Source organism: Schistocerca serialis, chromosome 1 (genome assembly GCF_023864345.2).
Source record: "Schistocerca serialis cubense isolate TAMUIC-IGC-003099 chromosome 1, iqSchSeri2.2, whole genome shotgun sequence".
Classification (NCBI taxonomy): domain Eukaryota; kingdom Metazoa; phylum Arthropoda; class Insecta; order Orthoptera; family Acrididae; genus Schistocerca; species Schistocerca serialis.
The window spans coordinates 946126246-946145732 of NC_064638.1; the positions used below are offsets into that span (position 1 = coordinate 946126246).

General features: G+C 42.3%; 1 protein-coding gene across 1 annotated transcript in view; it reads left to right on the forward strand.

Annotated features, from left to right (window-relative positions):
* Positions 1-3513, forward strand: part of LOC126412577 (uncharacterized) — a 194162-nt gene extending 190649 nt beyond the window's left edge. Inside the window, exons 8-11 of the mRNA XM_050082229.1 lie at positions 598-701; positions 2159-2287; positions 2634-2734; positions 3113-3513. Of these exons, the coding sequence (XP_049938186.1) occupies positions 598-701; positions 2159-2287; positions 2634-2734; positions 3113-3397 (619 nt within the window). The 3' untranslated portion in view covers positions 3398-3513. The remainder of the gene's footprint in view (positions 1-597; positions 702-2158; positions 2288-2633; positions 2735-3112) is intronic.
* Positions 3514-19487: the final 15974 nt, after the last annotated feature.

Below are 19487 nucleotides of genomic sequence, written 5' to 3' on the forward strand. Positions count from 1 at the left end.
AGATAACATATTTTATAGTGGCATAAGGATTTGATTTTCTACTTCTGAAATACTTATCTGAAGGTGTCGAAGACTATTCACAAACAGCATTTTTGCCTCTTTTTCTTTGGTTGTGGGATATCTGGCTGGTCAGTTTCTTTCTCAGGATCCTCATTGCCACTGACTCTGAATAGCAGAGTAATCACGTAGATGTAGACTTGAAGCTCTGGTTTTATTTCAGGGCACAATGTCTTTTTATTCCTCTTTGCAATAGACCGTGTCATTTCTGAAACAATAATCTTTCCATTGTCTTTTCATCCCTGCCAGAATTATGGCAGCAGGAGACAAGAGTCCATTTTCTTTGCCAAAGATGTGTTGTACAAATTCATTTCTCTCAATGTCCATTTTGCAATGTACACTACCTTTGTAGCTAACAGTGAAGTCTAGGGGATATACTTGGTTATGTGAGGTCACTATTTGCTTTCAATCTCGCATATGTTGATGGGAAAGGGAAAGGTTATCAGCAATTGTAATTCAAATTTAATAATGATAATTAAAATAATTTTGCACTGTATAACAACTCAAACAATGTATTAAATTTACTTTTAAAATTTTCAGCTACAATATAAAAAATAAAGCAAGGTTTCAAGAGTATCGCTTGGATGCAGTAGGCTCATACAAGGGCCTTAACTGCTTGACTGGCATGACATCACCTCAAAAAAGTAAGAAACATAGATAATTTTTGAGTTTTGTCAATTTTTAAAAATGTTTCTTAGATCTGTAAGTTGCCATTACTTCGTAATGCCGGGACAATTCCTTTGGAAGGGCGTTGCCGACTTCTTTCCCCACCTTTCTGTAATCCAATGGGACTGACCAAATCAACCTATCACTTCTGCTTCATTATGCATGATTTTTTGGTAAGAATTACTGATCTACAAAATGTTGCGCCATGTATTAATGAAAGAACACCTTTTACTGCAATTTCTTGTCCCAGGAAACAGGTGGAATTTTAAAAATAGATTTTGACTTGTCTGCTTTGAATTAATTTGAACTGTGCTTATAGCATAACAACCATATATCATTACACATGTTTGACAGTAGTTGGTTTATGCTCTGTGAATCACTCAGATTGTTGTTTTAAGTATTCATTGTTCCAGTCACTGTTAGATACAATTGTAAATGCATAATATTAGAGGGAAGTGGTAACTCGGAGAACATATTAATATCAGTAAATGATAAAAGCTAATTCTCTGAATTTTGTGACTGAATCTGAAGACTACACGCTACCTGCATCAAACGACATACATTTTGTGACCATACTGTCCCTTAATTTAATTTTAACTTTTCATACTAACTCTCTTATTTTTTAACTTAGTGTTGTAGTATTCACTAAAAACATCTTTCTAGATTAGTGGCAAGATAACCATAAGAGTAGGCCTATAAATTAAAATCCTGGCCCATCTGTTGTAACAATTTTATTACTGTTGCACAATGTCAGTTCCTCAGAATAATTGATAGATTACAAATGTCCCCCTAGATACATAAATCTCTTGATTTTGTATGAAAGCACTACTATTAAAAGGTATTTATACCTTTGATGGATAAACTTACTGAGTAATAAAACTATCATTTTTCCCTGCTCCACAAGCTACTGCAGCTACGTATAGACTTAAAAGTGCAGTCTTTTGACGATACCATTTCTCATATCCACAAATTTTGGTTTTTGTGTTTTTACGTATAAGATAACTTTAGACACAGTAGCTGGACTCGGTTGTCAAAAGGCTCATAAAGAAGACTGAGGACTTGGCTAGTTTGGATAAATTTGTTTTCAAAGCTATAGAGAACAGCTACGCACATGGACGAGGAGGAGTGCTCAGACAGTTCCGCTATCAAAGCACAACTCAGGGCCCACCCTCACAGCTTTACTTTCACCAGTGACTCATCTCCTATCTTTGACCCCTAACTTTTTTGAGGGTCTATATGTTGTCTGGCCTCAGAGCCCTGTAGAGTCCAAAATTGTACTGTTTTGATACCACAATGTTTTTCTGGTGTTTATACTTCAAAATTAAATGATTGCAATAATGTGAGTGGAGTTGGTAATTACGTAGAATTCCTGTATTGATAATTAGACTGATATGTTTGATTTGTATAATTTAATCTGCTGTTTACTACCTTTCAGCAACTGTTGATGATTACCTGGTAACACCATGGGGCAAAGATTACAAAGTCCATGAAGAAAATGATGAAATACAACTTGGCTCTGTCACCAAATACACAATAAACAGAAACAATATCCATGATCATGAGAGTAAGTTCACAGCCATGAGCAGAAAAATTATGTCGTCAGAGTGAAATTTGAACTGATGTTAAAAAAAAATCTTGTCAAGCTTCTTGAAGATATCACTAAAGTCTTTTGTACACAGTTATTAAAGTAACAAAAAACTCAGTTTTCTGCTTTTTGCTTTGTAATACTGTATCCCACTTATACCATAAAACACTTTCTTATTGTTCAATGTTTTTTCAAAGTCAAACTTCTTTACAGATTGCAAATAAAACTCTAAAAACTTTGTTCCTCTCACAGATTGTATTGAAAAATAGGCACTGGGTTTTATTATTGAACAATGGCCATTAACATAAACTATTTCATTTTTAAGGTGAAAGAAAAGTTGAAACGAGCAGTACCTTTGAGGTTAAAAGAAAACATCCTTTTACAAGTAATCACAAGATAAAGGCTGACACAGCATATTCAGTCAAGGTAAGAAGTGACAATTCTGCCATACATGGGTGTGTACCAAACATTTCTTCATTTGATAGCATTTCTGGAGACAGAGGAAGAACTTTGTTTTCACATGTGACACACTGGTTATTTCCTTGCATTGACAAAAATATGTCTGATAGTTCAATTTCAAAATTAAATTCTCTGCAGACAGAAATTAATGAAATGGGAGATTTAGAAGATTCCTCTTTAGAAAGTGTTCTTTGCAAATTCAATTCCCTTATATTATCATTCCATTGGAGTGATACTACTTCAGAAAACTCTGGGCAGTCAGCTGCATGTGAGGTAGAAAATTTGTCTCTGATAGAAATTATGAACAAGAACGCTTATGTAACATCAGATTTCTCTTCTGAGCAGAGACATCAGTTATCTGAAGTGCCGATCCCAAGAAACAGCAATCAACGATCCAGCCTTAGCAAACAAATCAGCTCAGAAACGGAGACTACTTACTCCTGCAGGAACTCCGAATTGGAACCTACTTATTCCTGCAGGAGCTCAGAGTCTGAGAAAAGCTGTTTCTCTGTAACTCACTATGGAGATGCAGATTATGCCTGTTCAGAAGCAGGTACATTCATTAGTATCAATTCAGAACATTCTGCTCCTGTGACTGTAGAAGAATATGGTTCTGTTCAGTCTCTATAAGGAACAGTACAAAAAGTTTATCCTTTGTGACTTTGAGATACTTCATGCATGTTGATATTTTCAGAACCTGTGCATGTAAGGAAAAAAGTTTGTACTTTCTTTTGTACTCATTTTGGTGCTATACCACTTTCATTTTGTTACTCACTTCATTAGCTCATGTATATATTCAGCTGGAAAAAATGTATTAAAGTGTTATAGCCTAATTTTAGTACATATTTCATTTTACATTATGCAATAATAAAAACTGTATTTTTATTTTAATCCTCTTCTTTCTGTTTATAGAGAACTTGTCTAAAGAAATAAATTATTGATTTAAAACTTAAAGCTAGTAGGACATGTCTGTTACATAGAAATATCTATGTAAGTTTTCTCAGTCTGAATGTAAACTAAAATAGTAATTACTTCATACCAATTTAATCCTTTCTTACAAAATTCTGTAAGGTATGAGGATTCTTAGTTACTTGCCATTGTGTAGCAAATTCATTGGTGCCTAAGTTTGTGGTTAATAGTGCAAGTGAATTTAAAATGAACTGTGAAATACACATCACATAATTAAAAGTAACTCCTGCACAGATTATTCACCTTTGCCAAGGGTTTGGGGGTGTGATATTCAGTGCAAAGGTTGCTCGTAGACATGAGGCATAAAAGTGGAAATGCCCAGATATTCAAAGAGAAAGTAAAAGGATTTAACAACTCCTTCAATAATTAATCACGACATTTGCTATCTCAGCAACATAAATTACAGTTAACACTAATGTGCGATTGAACATTACATTAGTATATAAGCAACTGATAATGTTCTGTATAAAGTTCCTGAAGTACTGCAAATTTTAGGTAAAAACAGCTGGGCAGTGATAAAATTTTTATAGAAAACTGCACCCTTAACTATAACAATAATATAAAAGATCTGAACTATAGTGACAAAACTAAGCTTCATTCAATTAAGTGACAATAAGTGGGAATTACAGATTAATGAACAAAGTGAGTTTTTTGATATCAGGATATTAAAATTAAATTGAAACATGGGAAGAAATATTGAGCAAAAATTAAGTAAATAATGTTTGAGACTCAGCATTGTAGAAAGGGGCATGACCACCACTGGTAAAATTTTAGTTTTTGCTGCCCCTCCCCCCCCCTCCCCCCCTCCCCACCCCCCCTCCCCCCCTCCCCTCCCCCCCCTCCCCACCCCCTCTCCCCCCCCCTCTTCAATCAGACTTACTTTTTAAGGAAGAGAGAAAAACATATCAAAAGTTCGTACCCCTGAGGACTGTGCCCATGACAGCTGCCCACCTGTCCAGCCACCAGCTATGAAACTGCTGAGAATATCTACAATTTGTCTGATTATTTAGATATAACATTTCCTATAGAAAAAGTGGAGGGTTAAGACTGTTAAAAAAAATAAATGTTGGGTGACAAGCGATTATAATTTCCATGAGACAGGGGAGAGGAAAAAAAAACTTCACTTTTTCATCAAACACAACACTAAATTAAAATTTAGAAACTGTAGAATATAGTCAGATTTTGAACAGACATATGTACTAATGAAACATATAAGATGAAAGCTGTCTTGTATGCGGTCAGATCATAAACTGGCACATAGGTTACTCCCAAAAACATATTTTTCCTCTGGTACAAAATTACTTTCAGACCTAAGATAATTAATTGAAGAGTTCAATAAATATTTTAGCAATATTGCTACATTGTACTTCAAGAGTACTAATCTGACAGACCTATGTGCCTTCCAGAAAAATCAAATGATGTTAAGCCTAGTCCTTGAAGTTAGATTAAGTTGATGTCATTTAAAAACAAATATTTGTGTGTGCCACACTACATATTAAAAACCTCATTATGTGTTAAAGCCAATAAACTATGTAGTTAATACAACCTTTTCAACTATAACTTTCTGGAGTAGGTTAAGCAACTCGTCTATTCAAAACGGGAGACACTAATAACACAAGTGCCGTGCATCTCAACTTGGTTTTCTCTCAACTAAAGTCAGTGTCATGTTGGAAGGTGGCCCAATTTTCAGCCATTCTGCGCATCCCCCTCCACTAGCTATTGGCAGCCAATAATATTCATTTTCTTTCCAAGCGGCTAGCAACTAGTTACAGCAAGACAACGAGAATCTCTCTCTCCAACATGCTGCACTGATGCTGTACTTTGCAACAACCGAATTATTCATTCAACTGTGTTACTTTTATTTTCTATTTTTCTCATAGTAGCATGGGTGTGAATGTGAATCTGTAAATCTTTAACGCAACTTTTTTTTTTTTTTAAAAACGGCCAGGTGACGGCAATAAATGCGATGTGCTTCACAAGCAGGTGAGGGAGATAATTTATCACATTTGTAACTTTTTCAAACGTGGATTTGAAAGCAGGGCTCCTCCTGTTGACACTTGAAGACACAAGAACGGACTCCAGAACCATGTGGTGTCAGCAAAAGAACTGTAAAGAGAATTGTATGAACCGTACAAAAAGTATCAAAATCACAAGGGACCTGTAACACAAATGGATGGTTTTAACAATGTTTTAAAGTACTCCATGCGAATGATGAATGAATGCCTGACATCGCAAAATCGTGTTACAACTATGTATGAGAAAATTAGCTTCCATGATAAGCGCTTCGTCAATGGAAAGAGTTTTAAGACATTGGTGCCTGATATATTAAGAAGAGTTTTTAGTTCAAAGAAGTGACGTAGGTGCAGCACAAACTACATCCCATATAAAGATCAAAGATACAAGAGGAGGAAGCAATTCAACAGTGTATTACCTTGTTGAAACATGGACAAATTAGAATCATTCCAGGAAGATCTGGTGGAAAACGAGTGATGGTACTGGCGATCCAAAATTTTCATAGGATTCGGTTCTCGGATAATTATTCTGCATGCTGACTCTTCTTCTGGTTTTGTTTCTGCGATTAAACTTGTCTTTACATGTAAGAAAAAAAGCAGCGACCACCATTCAGAAATTAATGTGGTCAGTTTCTTGATGCAATTCACAATTCTTGTCATACATTGCTTCGAAGTCGGTCATTGCCAGTTATACTTCAACTGTTATAGAGAAAACACAAAGTATGAACACCAGAAAAGCAGATATTTTTCCCTGCCTAAAAAGTAGGATAAGGCTACATGGAAGGAAAAAATATTCAAGATAACATTCACTCAAACGCTTGTGCATGAGGCAATATATAACAATCTACCTGTAGCATGATCAGTCTGTGCAGCATGCTGGAAGGCTTCAGAAAGAATAATCTGACAGGGAAGCGATGATGGATACATGCCTTGAACCTATAATTGTAAATTTACAATCAGATTGTTTGGAAACAGACTCGAATAGAAGAGACAGTATTCTTATGTAGGCTTTGGAACGAAGTAATAATATTTCTTAGTTTTAAAGTCTTGTGGTTTAAAAAAATGTGTTTGTCTACATATCAGTTACATACATAATAATGAGAACTTCCAAGCCTTTTCAATTAGGACTTTGTATACTTTGAATTATGCAGACTATAACGTTAGACATATTGCCCAAGGAGAAGTTAAGCTTCTCCCACCATGTTGTATGCTCTAATAACATGTGAGAATGCAGCTGGATAAATTCGACAAAAGTCCAATATTTCCACATGTAAACCCCTGTATATATATATATATATATATATATATATATATATATATATATATATATATATATATATATATATATATAAAAACAAAGATGAGGTGACTTACCGAACAAAAGCGCTGGCAGGTCGATAGACACACAAACACACACACACAACTTGTGTTTGTTTGTGTGTCTATCGACCTGCCAGCGCTTTTGTTCGGTAAGTCACCTCATCTTTGTTTTTATATATATTTTTTCCCACGTGGAATGTTTCCTTCCATTATATTGATATCATATATATATATATATATATATATATATATATATATATATATATATATATATATATATAGACACACACACACACACACACACACACACACACACACACACACACACACACACACACACACACACACACACACTCACTCCTGGAAATTGAAATAAGAACACCGTGAATTCATTGTCCCAGGAAGGGGAAACTTTACTGACACATTCCTGGGGTCAGATACATCACATGATCACACTGACAGAACCGCATGCACAATGTCGGCACTAGTACAGTGTATATCCACCTTTCGCAGCAATGCAGGCTGCTATTCTCCCATGGAGACGATCGTAGAGATGCTGGATGTAGTCCTGTGGAACGGCTTGCCATGCCATTTCCACCTGGCGCCTCAGTTGGACCAGCGTTCGTGCTGGACGTGCAGACCGCGTGAGACGACGCTTCATCCAGTCCCAAACATGCTCAATGGGGGACAGATCCGGAGATCTTGCTGGCCAGGGTAGTTGACTTACACCTTCTAGAGCACGTTGGGTGGCACGGGATACATGCGGACGTGCATTGTCCTGTTGGAACAGAGAGTTCCCTTGCCGGTCTACGAATGGTAGAACGATGGGTTCGATGACGGTTTGGATGTACCGTGCACTATTCAGTGTCCCCTCGACGATCACCAGTGGTGTACGGCCAGTGTAGGAGATCGCTCCCCACACCATGATGCCGGGTGTTGGCCCTGTGTGCCTCGGTCGTATGCAGTCCTGATTGTGGCGCTCACCTGCACGGCGCCAAACACGCATATGACCATCATTGGCACCAAGGCAGAAGCGACTCTCATCGCTGAAGACGACACGTCTCCATTCGTCCCTCCATTCACGCCTGTCGCGACACCACTGGAGGCGCGCTGCACGATGTTGGGGCGTGAGCGGAAGACGGCCTAACGGTGTGCGGGACCGTAGCCCAGCTTCATGGAGACGGTTGCGAATGGTCCTCGCCGATACCCCAGGAGCAACAGTGTCCCTAATTTGCTGGGAAGTGGCGGTGCGGTCCCCTACGGCACTGCGTAGGATCCTACGGTCTTGGCGTGCATCTGTGCGTCGCTGCGGTCCGGTCCCAGGTCGACGGGCACGTGCACCTTCCGCCGACCACTGGCGACAACATCGATGTACTGTGGAGACCTCACGCCCCACGTGTTGACCAATTCGGCGGTACGTCCACCCGGCCTTCCGCATGCCCACTATACGCCCTCGCTCAAAGTCCGTCAACTGCACATACGGTTCACGTCCACGCTGTCGCGGCATGCTACCAGTGTTAAAGACTGCGATGGAGCTCCGTATGCCACGGCAAACTGGCTGACACTGACGGCGGCGGTGCACAAATGCTGCGCAGCTAGCGCCATTCGACGGCCAACACCGCGGTTCCTGGTGTGTCCGCTGTGCCGTGCGTGTGATCATTGCTTGTACAGCCCTCTCGCAGTGTCCGGAGCAAGTATGGTGGGTCTGACACACCGGTGTCAATGTGTTCTTTTTTCCATTTCCAGGAGTGTATCTATCTCTCTCTCTCTCTCTCTCTCTCTCTCTCTCTCTCTCTCTCTCTCTCTCTCTCTCTCTCTCTATCACACACACACACACACACACACACACACACACACACACACACACACACACGAAACCTTATACACAATTTTTAAAAATTTTATTGAGTAGAAGCAGTTGTCAAGCAAATATAAAGATTTCGGATTGTGCTTGAAGTTAATTTCATTGTGTATTAAATTTTTAGGTATAATACAGTTCAAGTTGCAATAAATAATTATTATTGCAAGCAGTTTCTATGATCTTGTCATTAGACAACTGTCATTTTGAGAAAAATTGTACTCCACATATTCACAAAGCTGTGTCAGCTGTTCTCGCATCCTGACGTCACACAGAGTAAATCTGTGGAGCAGTGGTTGCAACATTGTCAAGATATGAATTAAAATTTCTCTCATGATAACTGATCAAAATTGGTTTTAATATTAACTATTCACCTCATAGATTTGAACTATAATACAATGTACTAGGCAAATGAGCCTGACTGTCCGCAACAACACAGCTCGGCCATGTGGATTTTGTTTGACCGCTCTCTGCTGTCGTCTTACATGATGCAAGCTATAATGGAGTTTTTCTTATATCAGGCTCAAAAGCTACAGTGCAAAAAATAAAATAAAGTAAAAAATAAACAAAATCAGCATGGTTTTGGCAAATAAGTCAACAGCTAGCCATAAGCATTCAGGATCTAGTTAACAGAAAATACCACTAACATTTCACTAGATCTGTCAAAAACATTTGACATAATTGACCAGGGCATTATCATTCGCAAACTAGCTGAAAAACTGTCAGAGGGATTCCAAACCAGTGCAGCAAATGGTGATATTAAGGCCAGATGAGTTATTAGACTGGCACATTCATCCAGTAAATTACTTACTAAATATGTTGTACCACATGTCTATCTGAAGACTTCTGTTTCCCCCTTGACATCGATAATAAAATTGCAAGTGATATGACTGAAAAAAAAAAATTGTGCAGATGACACTAGCGTTTTAATTGCACCTGACACAGCCATCAGTCGCTGAAGTGGACTGAGACTAGGCCAAAACTGGTCATTTTATTAAAAAGTCATGGCCTAGACCATTTTTTCCACTGATTTTACATAGCTTGCAAGATCACTGTTTCCCAAAAATATTAACAAAAATTTTTTATCCTGTATTAACAATAAACATCACCATACTGCTTAATTCTATTAATGCTCATGCCATGTAAATGTAAGTAAATCAGGAAAAAAGCTGCAGTCCATCCCCTCAGTTATACTAGATAGCTGTTGTATCTCTGCTATTGATAGCTTAATATTTACTTGCTTACAATGACATTTTTCAACCCTTTGGAGGGTTCGTGCTTGGCGACCACGGGGCTCCAGCCTTTGCAGTATCTTTTCCCTTCTGTGCTGCACATCTCTCCTCTGGCTATTGTTTTCCCCCTCCCTTGGGGAACATGTCTGGAGTGTTATTGGGAATATTCTGCACTGCCTGTCACTGATGTAAGAACAATCTGACCCTTCACTCCTCCACTTCAGTGTTTGAGGTTCCTCCTCCTCCTCCTCCTCCTCCTCCTCCTCCTCCTCCTCCTCCTCCTCCTCCACCATCATCATCCCGGTGCACTTCTGAAGGCCAGCCCACGTGTCTTACATGTAACAGATGTCTGGGTAACGCATAATTCCCAACCCCGGGTTGACAGGTAGGGTTCGCACATACCCCTGGTACAGGCCAGGAGCCGGCTGGGGTGGCCGAGCGGTTCTAGGTGCTACAGTCTGGAACCGCGCGACCACTGGGGTCGCAGGGGCCTCGGGCATGGATGTGTGTGATGTCCTTAGGTTGGTTAGGTTTAAGTAGTTCTAAGTTCTAGGGGACTGATGACATCAGCAGTTAAGTCCCATAGTGCTCAGAGCCATTTGGACCAGGCCAGATCCAGGAAGGTTTGAGTGCCTGACCTGCAACCTTCCCAAATTGCCAATTGGCCCTTCTGTCAGGTGTGAGCTGAGGTGTGAAAATCACATAAGGCAGGTGCGCCCCCTTGTGAAGGAGCACGCCATTGTTGATGCTGGCAATCTGGGGATTTTCTCATAATGAGCCAATAATCTTCTCACCAACGTCTATGAAACGTATATATAATGAGGCTAGCGATTCAAAGAACCTTCCCTCTGCACCATGGTTCCTCATGGTTTCACGTACTGAAGATGGTCAGTCCTTCGCCAAGGTAAATCCGTTTATTATTCACAGAGGTGTTGATGCATTTGCCAGCTGTGTGAAATCTTGCTGTCGTTTACGGAATGACGCTTTGCTTTCAGAGACTTCTTCTGATTCTCAAGCACAACTACTGCTTGCCACCTCGATTCTCCACAGTTACCCTGTTTGTGTCAAGGTCCATAGAACTTTGAATTCTTCCTGTGATGTTATTTACACTCGGCTGCTCAATGGCCTCACCAAGGCCAAAATCCAGTCTTACGTCTGATCAGGATGTCATTGCCATCTACTGGGTAATGAAAAAGGTAGGTTCCTCCTTAGTGCCCACCTGCACACTCTTTCTCACCTTTGGTAAGAGTGGTGCTTTCGTCCCAGATCAAAGCAGGCACTGAAATTATCATAGTCTGACCGTACATTCTGAATGTGATGGGCTGCTACCAGTGTCATCGTTTCAACAACACTAGAATGTCTTGTTGACACCCAGCCAAATGTGTAACTGTGGTAGGGGTGCACACGAGAGCAATTGTCCACCTCCTCCTCCTGACTGTATCAACTGCAATGGTGGCCATGGGGCCTCCTGTCAGTATTGTCCCATGCATTTTGATGAGTGGGCTGTCAAAGAGATTCAGGTACAGGAAAAAGCGCCTAACCCAGTTACTTGCATGTTATTGGCTAGTCTCAAACCCTGTGTTCTGGCACCTATAGTTCTGTTCTTGTTACCTCTCGCTACATGAAGGATGTGGCCACACAGACATGAGACCTCCAATTCAGCTCTGAGATTGTGAAATCACCCAGTGAAAAGGTAGCATCTCTATCTCCACGTTCAGCTGTGCAACAAGCCATCAAACTCGTGCCTCAAGGGGGCGAAGTCTCCAGCTACACAACTGGTAGGCCGGGAAGGCCAGGAGTACTACTTCCTACTTCCCTCCAGCCAACCAACACCCGACTCTTCCTCTAATTGGAAAGGCTCGAAGAAGTCCACCTCGAAGATCCTTTTAGACGTTATCACTACATGACACCTTAACCCGGCCAGCCTCAGTGTCACTGGTGCGAACCACCAAATGTTTTTCAGCATTGGACTCCACAGACTGACCGCACAAGCAAGCTGATGCTTCTGTGGGCCCCATGGAGCAGGATCCTCCTGCTTCTGTGCCCCATTGGTACGACTCTTTCACAGGCTCTCAGCAGCCACTGAGGTAACACCCGTACATCTCTTCATCATGACTCTCCTCCAATGGAACGTTCAGGGCCTTCGGTCCCACAAAGAGGATTTATGGCTGCTTTTAGCATCGCAGTGTCCCCTTATACTCCACCTTCAGCAAACGAAATTGCACCCTCAAGACCGCTTTGAGCTTTCTCATTTCTTACCGATTCATTTTGACCTCCCCCTGCGGTCGGCATTCCATCACATAGGGGCGTCATGCTGTTCATATGGTATGACATTCATAGTCAGCGCATCTCCCTGGCTACCCATCCTCAAGCTGTTGCAGTTCGCCTTTTCCTTCCCCACCTGACTTTTTCCCTCTGTACCGTTTGTCTCTTTGTCATTTGATTTCACCAGGGCAGACTTCCTTCAGCTTATTGGGCAGCTACTGCCCCCATTTTTGCTACTCTGTGACTTTAATGCACATCATTCCCTTTGGGGTTCTCCCAGAACCTGTTAGAGAGGTGCCCTCTTGGATGATCATCTTAATCAACTCAGCCTCTTCTGCCTTAACACTGGAGTACCCACTTTCCTTTCCAACCCCTCGCACAGCTATTACCATTTGGACCTCTTCTTCTGCACTGCCCAGCTTGCCCTTCATCTAGAGTGGTTCGTTCTCTCTTTCTGACACCTACTCAAGCAACCATTTCCCATGTGCTATCAGTTTGCTGGATCCTACCCCCTCCTGCATGTAGCTTACTAAGGCTAGCTAGCGACATTACTCCTCTCTAGTGACCTTTCGAAGCACAAGATTTCCCCAGTTGGGATAACCAGGTGGAATATCTCACAAATGTTGTCCTTACTGCTGTGGAACATCCCATTCCTTGCACTTCCTCTTTACCATGCTGCGACCCAATCCCTTAGGGACTGTTGCCCTTCCTTTTCTTGAAACTACAAAATTCCAGGGGCTCGTGCTCAATAGGAAACTCTTGGTCCTCCCATGTATCTTACCTGGCAGCCCACTGTACACAGTTCCTCAATGTCCTACATATCCCCAATGGTACTTCCTGTGGTGAAACATCCTCATCTGTTTGTACCAGCCCCTTGTCTATTCGAAACTCGACTATTCGACTATGGGTGCATTGTTTATGCATCTGCATGTCCATCCCTCTTACGCCGTCTCAACACCATCATTGTGGCATCTGTTGGGCCATTGATGCCTTTTACACTAGCCTACTTGAGTCTGTATGCTGAAGCTGCTGAACTACCACTGTCCTACTGCCATGACTTTCCCCTCAGCAGGTATGCATGCCATTTGTTTGCCTTGTATGGCCTCCTCCTTGAATGATTCCCTTGATCACCAGCATGGGGTGGGGCACATCCCTCTTCTTTGTTACCTCCTGGAGTCCGCTTTTGGCACTTGCTACAGTGGCATGTCACACTACCTGCAACTTTCATGGTGGGTGTGAACCCTTCACCACCTTGGCTTCGTGAAGCGACTCACATTAACCTTGGCCTTAAATTGTTTCCTAAGGACACTACTCCAGCTTCGCTCTATCACATTCAGATTCACGACCTTTGCATGGAACTTTGTGATAGTAACTTTGTGTACACTGATGGCTCTTGGACTGACCACAGCAGTGGTGATCGTCATTGGTGCCTGCATCTTTCGATAACTGCTTCCGGCAAACTGCTCAGTCTTTACAGCCGAGCTCTCAGGCCACGGAGTACATTCAGCGACACAGACTTTTCAACTGTGTCCTCTGCTCAGACTCACTCAGTGCCCTTCAAAGTTTATGTGTGATGTACACTGCCCATCCCTTAGTGCAGTGGGTCCAGGGAAACTGTCACTTGCTCAGTCTTGGTGGAGGCACTGTGATGATTGTGGATTCCTGGTCATGTTGGTCTGCCAGGAAACGAGGCTGCTGACGCTGCTGCTGAGGCTGCTGCTGAGGCTGCAGTCCTCGTACCTCAGCCCACTAGTTCCTATACTCCCTGTGATCATCTCTTTGTTGCAGTCTGTCCCTTTGACATTGCCAATGGTCCCCCCTTCACAGACATAATCTCCGGCTTATGCGTCTCCCAGCTGTCCCACCAGAATGAGTTCATATTAAGTAGGTTGTGTATTGGGCACTGCCTTTCTAGCCATCATTATTTGACAAGTGGCACTACTCCACCATTTTGTACACTTTGCACCAAAGTTTTAACTGTCTGCCACTTCCTGACGGGATGCTCAATTTTTTAACCATGTGCTTGGGTTTGCCATCTGAGTTATCAGCCTTTTTAGCAAACGATGCGCAGGCTGTCGACTGCATTTTACTTTTTATTCACAAAAGCATTAAGGCAAAGGTCATTTAATTTTTAGTTTTGGACCCCAGTTTGTGTATGGTGTCTTTTTTAGCCCTTTCTCTATGTTCCTGTTTTTAGTTGTCTTCTCTTATGTCAATTGGGACTCTCACATAGTCATTTTTTAACTGCTCTCTGTCTTCATGTTCTATAATTTTGACTAGGGCGCTTATGACCTCAGTTGTTTTTTGCACCTTAAAGTAAAACAAAACAAACAAGCAAACAAACAATTAGAAAATTTACCTCTGACTGTAAATATTTAATCCTATTTACACCTCATTAATACATATGTTCTTTGAAGAACATGGCTGTCTTTCGTATAATTAACAGAACCTTTCAATCCTTGAATCTAGATGATCACATTATTTGTAGGAGCAACTAATACTGTTTTTAGTTTTCTTTTAAATAGGTAGTGTCCAAATGTCTTGCTTTGTTCTATTTGTTGGTTACTTTTGCTAATGAAAACGTAACTCTACTCTGGAACAACACGAGGAGGCAGTCTAGTGAAAATTATTTTCCTGTCTTGTCCCATACTGTTCTGTGCATATAACAGATAATCTAAAAATCATTTTAATTTTGTGCAATACATATATTTAAGCAGTAAATGTATTGGGATCTGGGTGTGATAATTGAAAGATCCTCAAACAGTGTTCAGATTACATACTCGGTTACATTACTAAGTATTTGTTTCCACATTGAATAAACACTTGATTTTCTTTAGGTATGCTGCCCAAAACAAAATTACATAAGAAAGTAGGGAGTAAAATGCCAAAACTTCTTAAGAGACTAAAATGAGAGGTAAGATGCTTCTAAGGGCAAAACCAGTGAGGTTAGGATGTTGATTAATTTGTGTGTTGATTCCACTGTTAACTTGTTGAACTGCCTCCTCCCCCAAATGAATCATACACTGGGTGTTCTATGTAACATACAACATTGTCTACTTCTAGTGCTAACAAACAGGTTATTAATGCTGTTTGAAAGTGCATAATATAAGTCTTTGTGAGATTACGACTCACTGTTTGCTTTGTATCACTTGTAGGCCTGATAAGCTACAGGCTGTACAAAAGTGTGCCTGCTAAAGTTGGGTTTGGATCCTGGATTAGTAAGCTTGTCATCATCAAACATTAGTTGTTGAATCACTCATCGAAGTAATTAGAAAATCATATTTAGGTTAAGGCACCTCATCATACGTTCCATATTTCTGAACACTGCCTCACTGACTGTGTCACATTTCACCCCCAGGTGGCGCATGGCTCTTCAGCAGCTTCGTGCTTGGCTACCACAGGGCCCCCAGTCTTTGCATCATCTTTTCCCTCCCGTGCTGCATTTCTGTCCTCTTGCTTTCTTTTTCCTCTCACTTTGGGAACATGTCTGGGATGTTTTTGGAAATGTGTTGTGCATTTTCAGTAGCCAGTATTATAACAGTCTTTCCAGGGTTTTTGTTCCTTTTTCTTTCTTCGTTCCACTTCTCCTATCCTTTCTGCACTTCAGCGTTTGAGGTTTCTCTTTTTCTTCTTCCTCCCTGTGCATGCTGGAAGGCCAGCCCACACATCTTGATGTGCAACAGGTGTCTGGGTAACACATAATTCCAAGCCCCGGGTCGGCAGGTAGGGTTCGCACGTTCCCCATGGAACAAGCCACGTCCAGGGACGACTTCCTGAGCTGCTACTTTGCAAATTGATGAGTGGTCCGTCTGACAGGTGCTCAGGAGGTGTGACTTAAGGTGTGAACAATCATCTAAGGCAGGTGTGCCCCCCTCTGAGGGGAGGTCTCCCAGCTGGAAAGACCACTCCATCAGAGACGCTGCCAATCATGGGGATTTTATCACAATGACCCAATCATCATCACAGTCAATGTCTACTAAACATAATGGTGTGAGGCAAACTCTTCCAAGACCCTCCCAGTTGCACCATGGTACCACATGGTTTCATGCACCTTTGCCAAGGTAAATCTGTGTTGATGCAATTGCTGGCCCTGTGAAATCCTGCTCTCATTTATACAATGGCACTTTGCTTTTGGAGACTACTTCCGATTCTCAAGCACAACTGGTTGCAGCTTCGTTCCTCCACAGTTATACTGTTCATGTCAGGGCCCATCAAATGCTGAATTCTTCCCATGGTGTTGTTTACACTAAACTCCTCAATGGTCTGACAGTCAGAAATCCGATCATGGTGTCACTGCAGTCCATTTGGTGTTGAAAAAGAAAGATACATCCTTTCTTCCCACAGGAACTCTTTCTCTCACTTTCAATAGATCTAGGCAGGCTATGACCATCACAGTCAGACCATACATTTAGAGCTCAATGTGCTGCTACCAGTGTCATTGTTACAACCACACTCAAATGTCCTGTAAATAACTAGTCAAATGTGTAACCTGTGGGGGATGCTCACAAGCGATTTGTCCACCACCTCCTCCCCACTGTGTAAATTGTGATGGTGAACATGCTGCCATCTCCCAAGGTTGTCCCATGTATCGTGATGAGTGGGCTGTCCCGGAGATCTGGGTGAAGGAAAAAGTGCCTTACCTGGTCGCTCACAAGTTGTTCACTAGTCGCAAATAGTGCATTCTACCATCAGTCACTTACAGTACTGTTCTTGTCCACAAAGGACATCACCACGCAGACATGCAACCTCAAATTCAGGACCTCAGTTGTAAAATTGCCCAGTGTCACGGTAGCATCCCCATCTCCTCCTGCTCCAGCTACCAAACTTTGGCCTCACAGGGCAAAGTAACCTGCTACGCAACTGGAGACCCTATTTGATGTTGTCTCCATGTGATACCCTCACTCGGCCGACCTCTGTGTCGCCGGTGTGCCCTGCCAACCATTTTTCTGCCCTGGCCTCTACAGACTGACAGAAGGAGAATGCCGACACCTCTGTTGATCTCATGGAACAGGCTCCTCCAGCCTCTGCATGCCATAGCTGTGAATCTTCGACGGCAGGCTCTAAGCAGCCACCCAGGTGACATCCCCTTCATTTTTTCCCTCCTCTCCCCTCCCCTCCTCGTCCTGACACTCTTCCAATGGAACGTCCATAGCCTTTGATCCAAAAAAGAAGACTTACAGCTGCTCTTGGAATTGCAGAATTTGCTCATTCTCTGCCTTCAGGACACAAAATTGCGTCCTCATGACTGCTTCAAGCTGTCGTGTTTCTCACCGATCACTTTGACGTTCCATCAGAGGACTCCATTGCATCTCATGGGGAGTCATGCTATTCATCTGGGATGATGATCATAGTCAACCCATCTCCCTCACTGCCTGGCTCCAAACTGTTGTTGTCAGCCTTTTCCTTCCTCACTTGACCTTTCCCCTTTCTACTGTTCACATCCCTCCGTCATCTGGTGACACCAGGGCAGACTTCCTCCAACTTATTGGACAACTCCCTCTCCCCTTTCTACTGCTTGGTGACTAATGCACACCATCCCCTCTGGGGTTCTCACAAGACCTGTTGGATAGGTGCTCTCTTGGCTGACCTTCTCAATCAGCTTAACCTTATCTGCCTTAACACGGAAGCACCCATGTTCCTTTCAGAATCCGCACACACCTATTCCCATTTGAACCTCTCCTTCTGTACTGTCCAGCTTGACCATCACCTTCACTGGTCCATTCTCGCTGACAAGTACTCGAGTGATCATTTCCTGTGTTGTATCCGTTTGCTGACTCCTATTTCACTAACATGCACACCTAAATGGCAGCTTTCTAAGACTGACTGGAGGCTTTATTTCTCCCTGGTGACCTTCCACAAACATCATTTCCCCAGTTGTGATGACCAGGTAGAATATCTTAATAATGTTATCCTTACTGCCACAGAATGTTCAATTCCTCAGACTTCCTCTTTACTGCACCATGTCTTGGTGGACTGAGGCATACTGCAACAACGCAATTTGTGCTCGGACATGCTCTATACATTTTTAACTGTCATTCTGTGATGAGAAACTGCATTCATTGTAAACTGTTGCATGCACAGTGTCATAAGGTTCTTCGGGATAGCAAAAAAAGCTAGCTGGATTTCCTTTACTAGTTCTTTTAACACTTCCACACACCGAGCGAGGTGGCGCAGTGGCTAGCACACTGGACTCGCATTCCGGAGGACGATGGTTCAATCCTGCATCTGGCCACCCTGATTTAGGTTTACCATGATTTCCCTAAATCGCTCCAGGCAAATGCCAGGATGGTTCCTCTGAAAGGGCATGGCTGACTTCTTTCCCAGTCCTTCCTTAATCCGATGAGACCGATGACCTCGATGTTTGGTCTCTTCCTCCAAGCAACCCAACCCTAACCCAACACTTCCATTCGCTCTTCCAGCATGTGGGACAACCTCAGACAGCTCTCTGGGACGAATGTCCATTCCCCCAATTTCCGGCCCGACAGTAGCAGATGGTGTCATAGTGGACCCTATTGCCCCTGGGCTGCTATTTTGTGGAGATTTGGAGCTCTGCCATCACCCTTCTTTCCTCCATCGGAAATGAGTGGTGGCAGATCGGGTGATATTCTTTCCTCCTCAGAATGTTGAGCACTACAATGCCTCTTTTACTATGAGGGAGCTGGATCATGCTCTTGTTTCACGCCAATCCTCCACCTCAGGGCCAAGTGATGTTCACATTCAGATGTTGCAGAACTTTCTCTTCCGGGCAAGCACTTTCTCTTTCTCCTTCATATGTACAATCGCATCTGGCCTTAGGGCACATTTCCCAGATGTTGGCATGAAGCCACTGTCATACCCATACCCAAGCCCAGTGAGGAGAAACCCCTTCCCTCTAGTTATTGCCCCCATTTTTCTCAGGAGCTGTTTTTGCAAGGTGATGGAATGTATGATTCATATGCAGCTGGTGTGGTGGCTAGAGTCCCACAATTTACTAACCTCTGCACAGTGTGAATTTCGAGTATACCATTCTGCAATTGACCATCTCATTACTTTGTCAACCGAGGTCATGAAATTTTTTCTGTGGG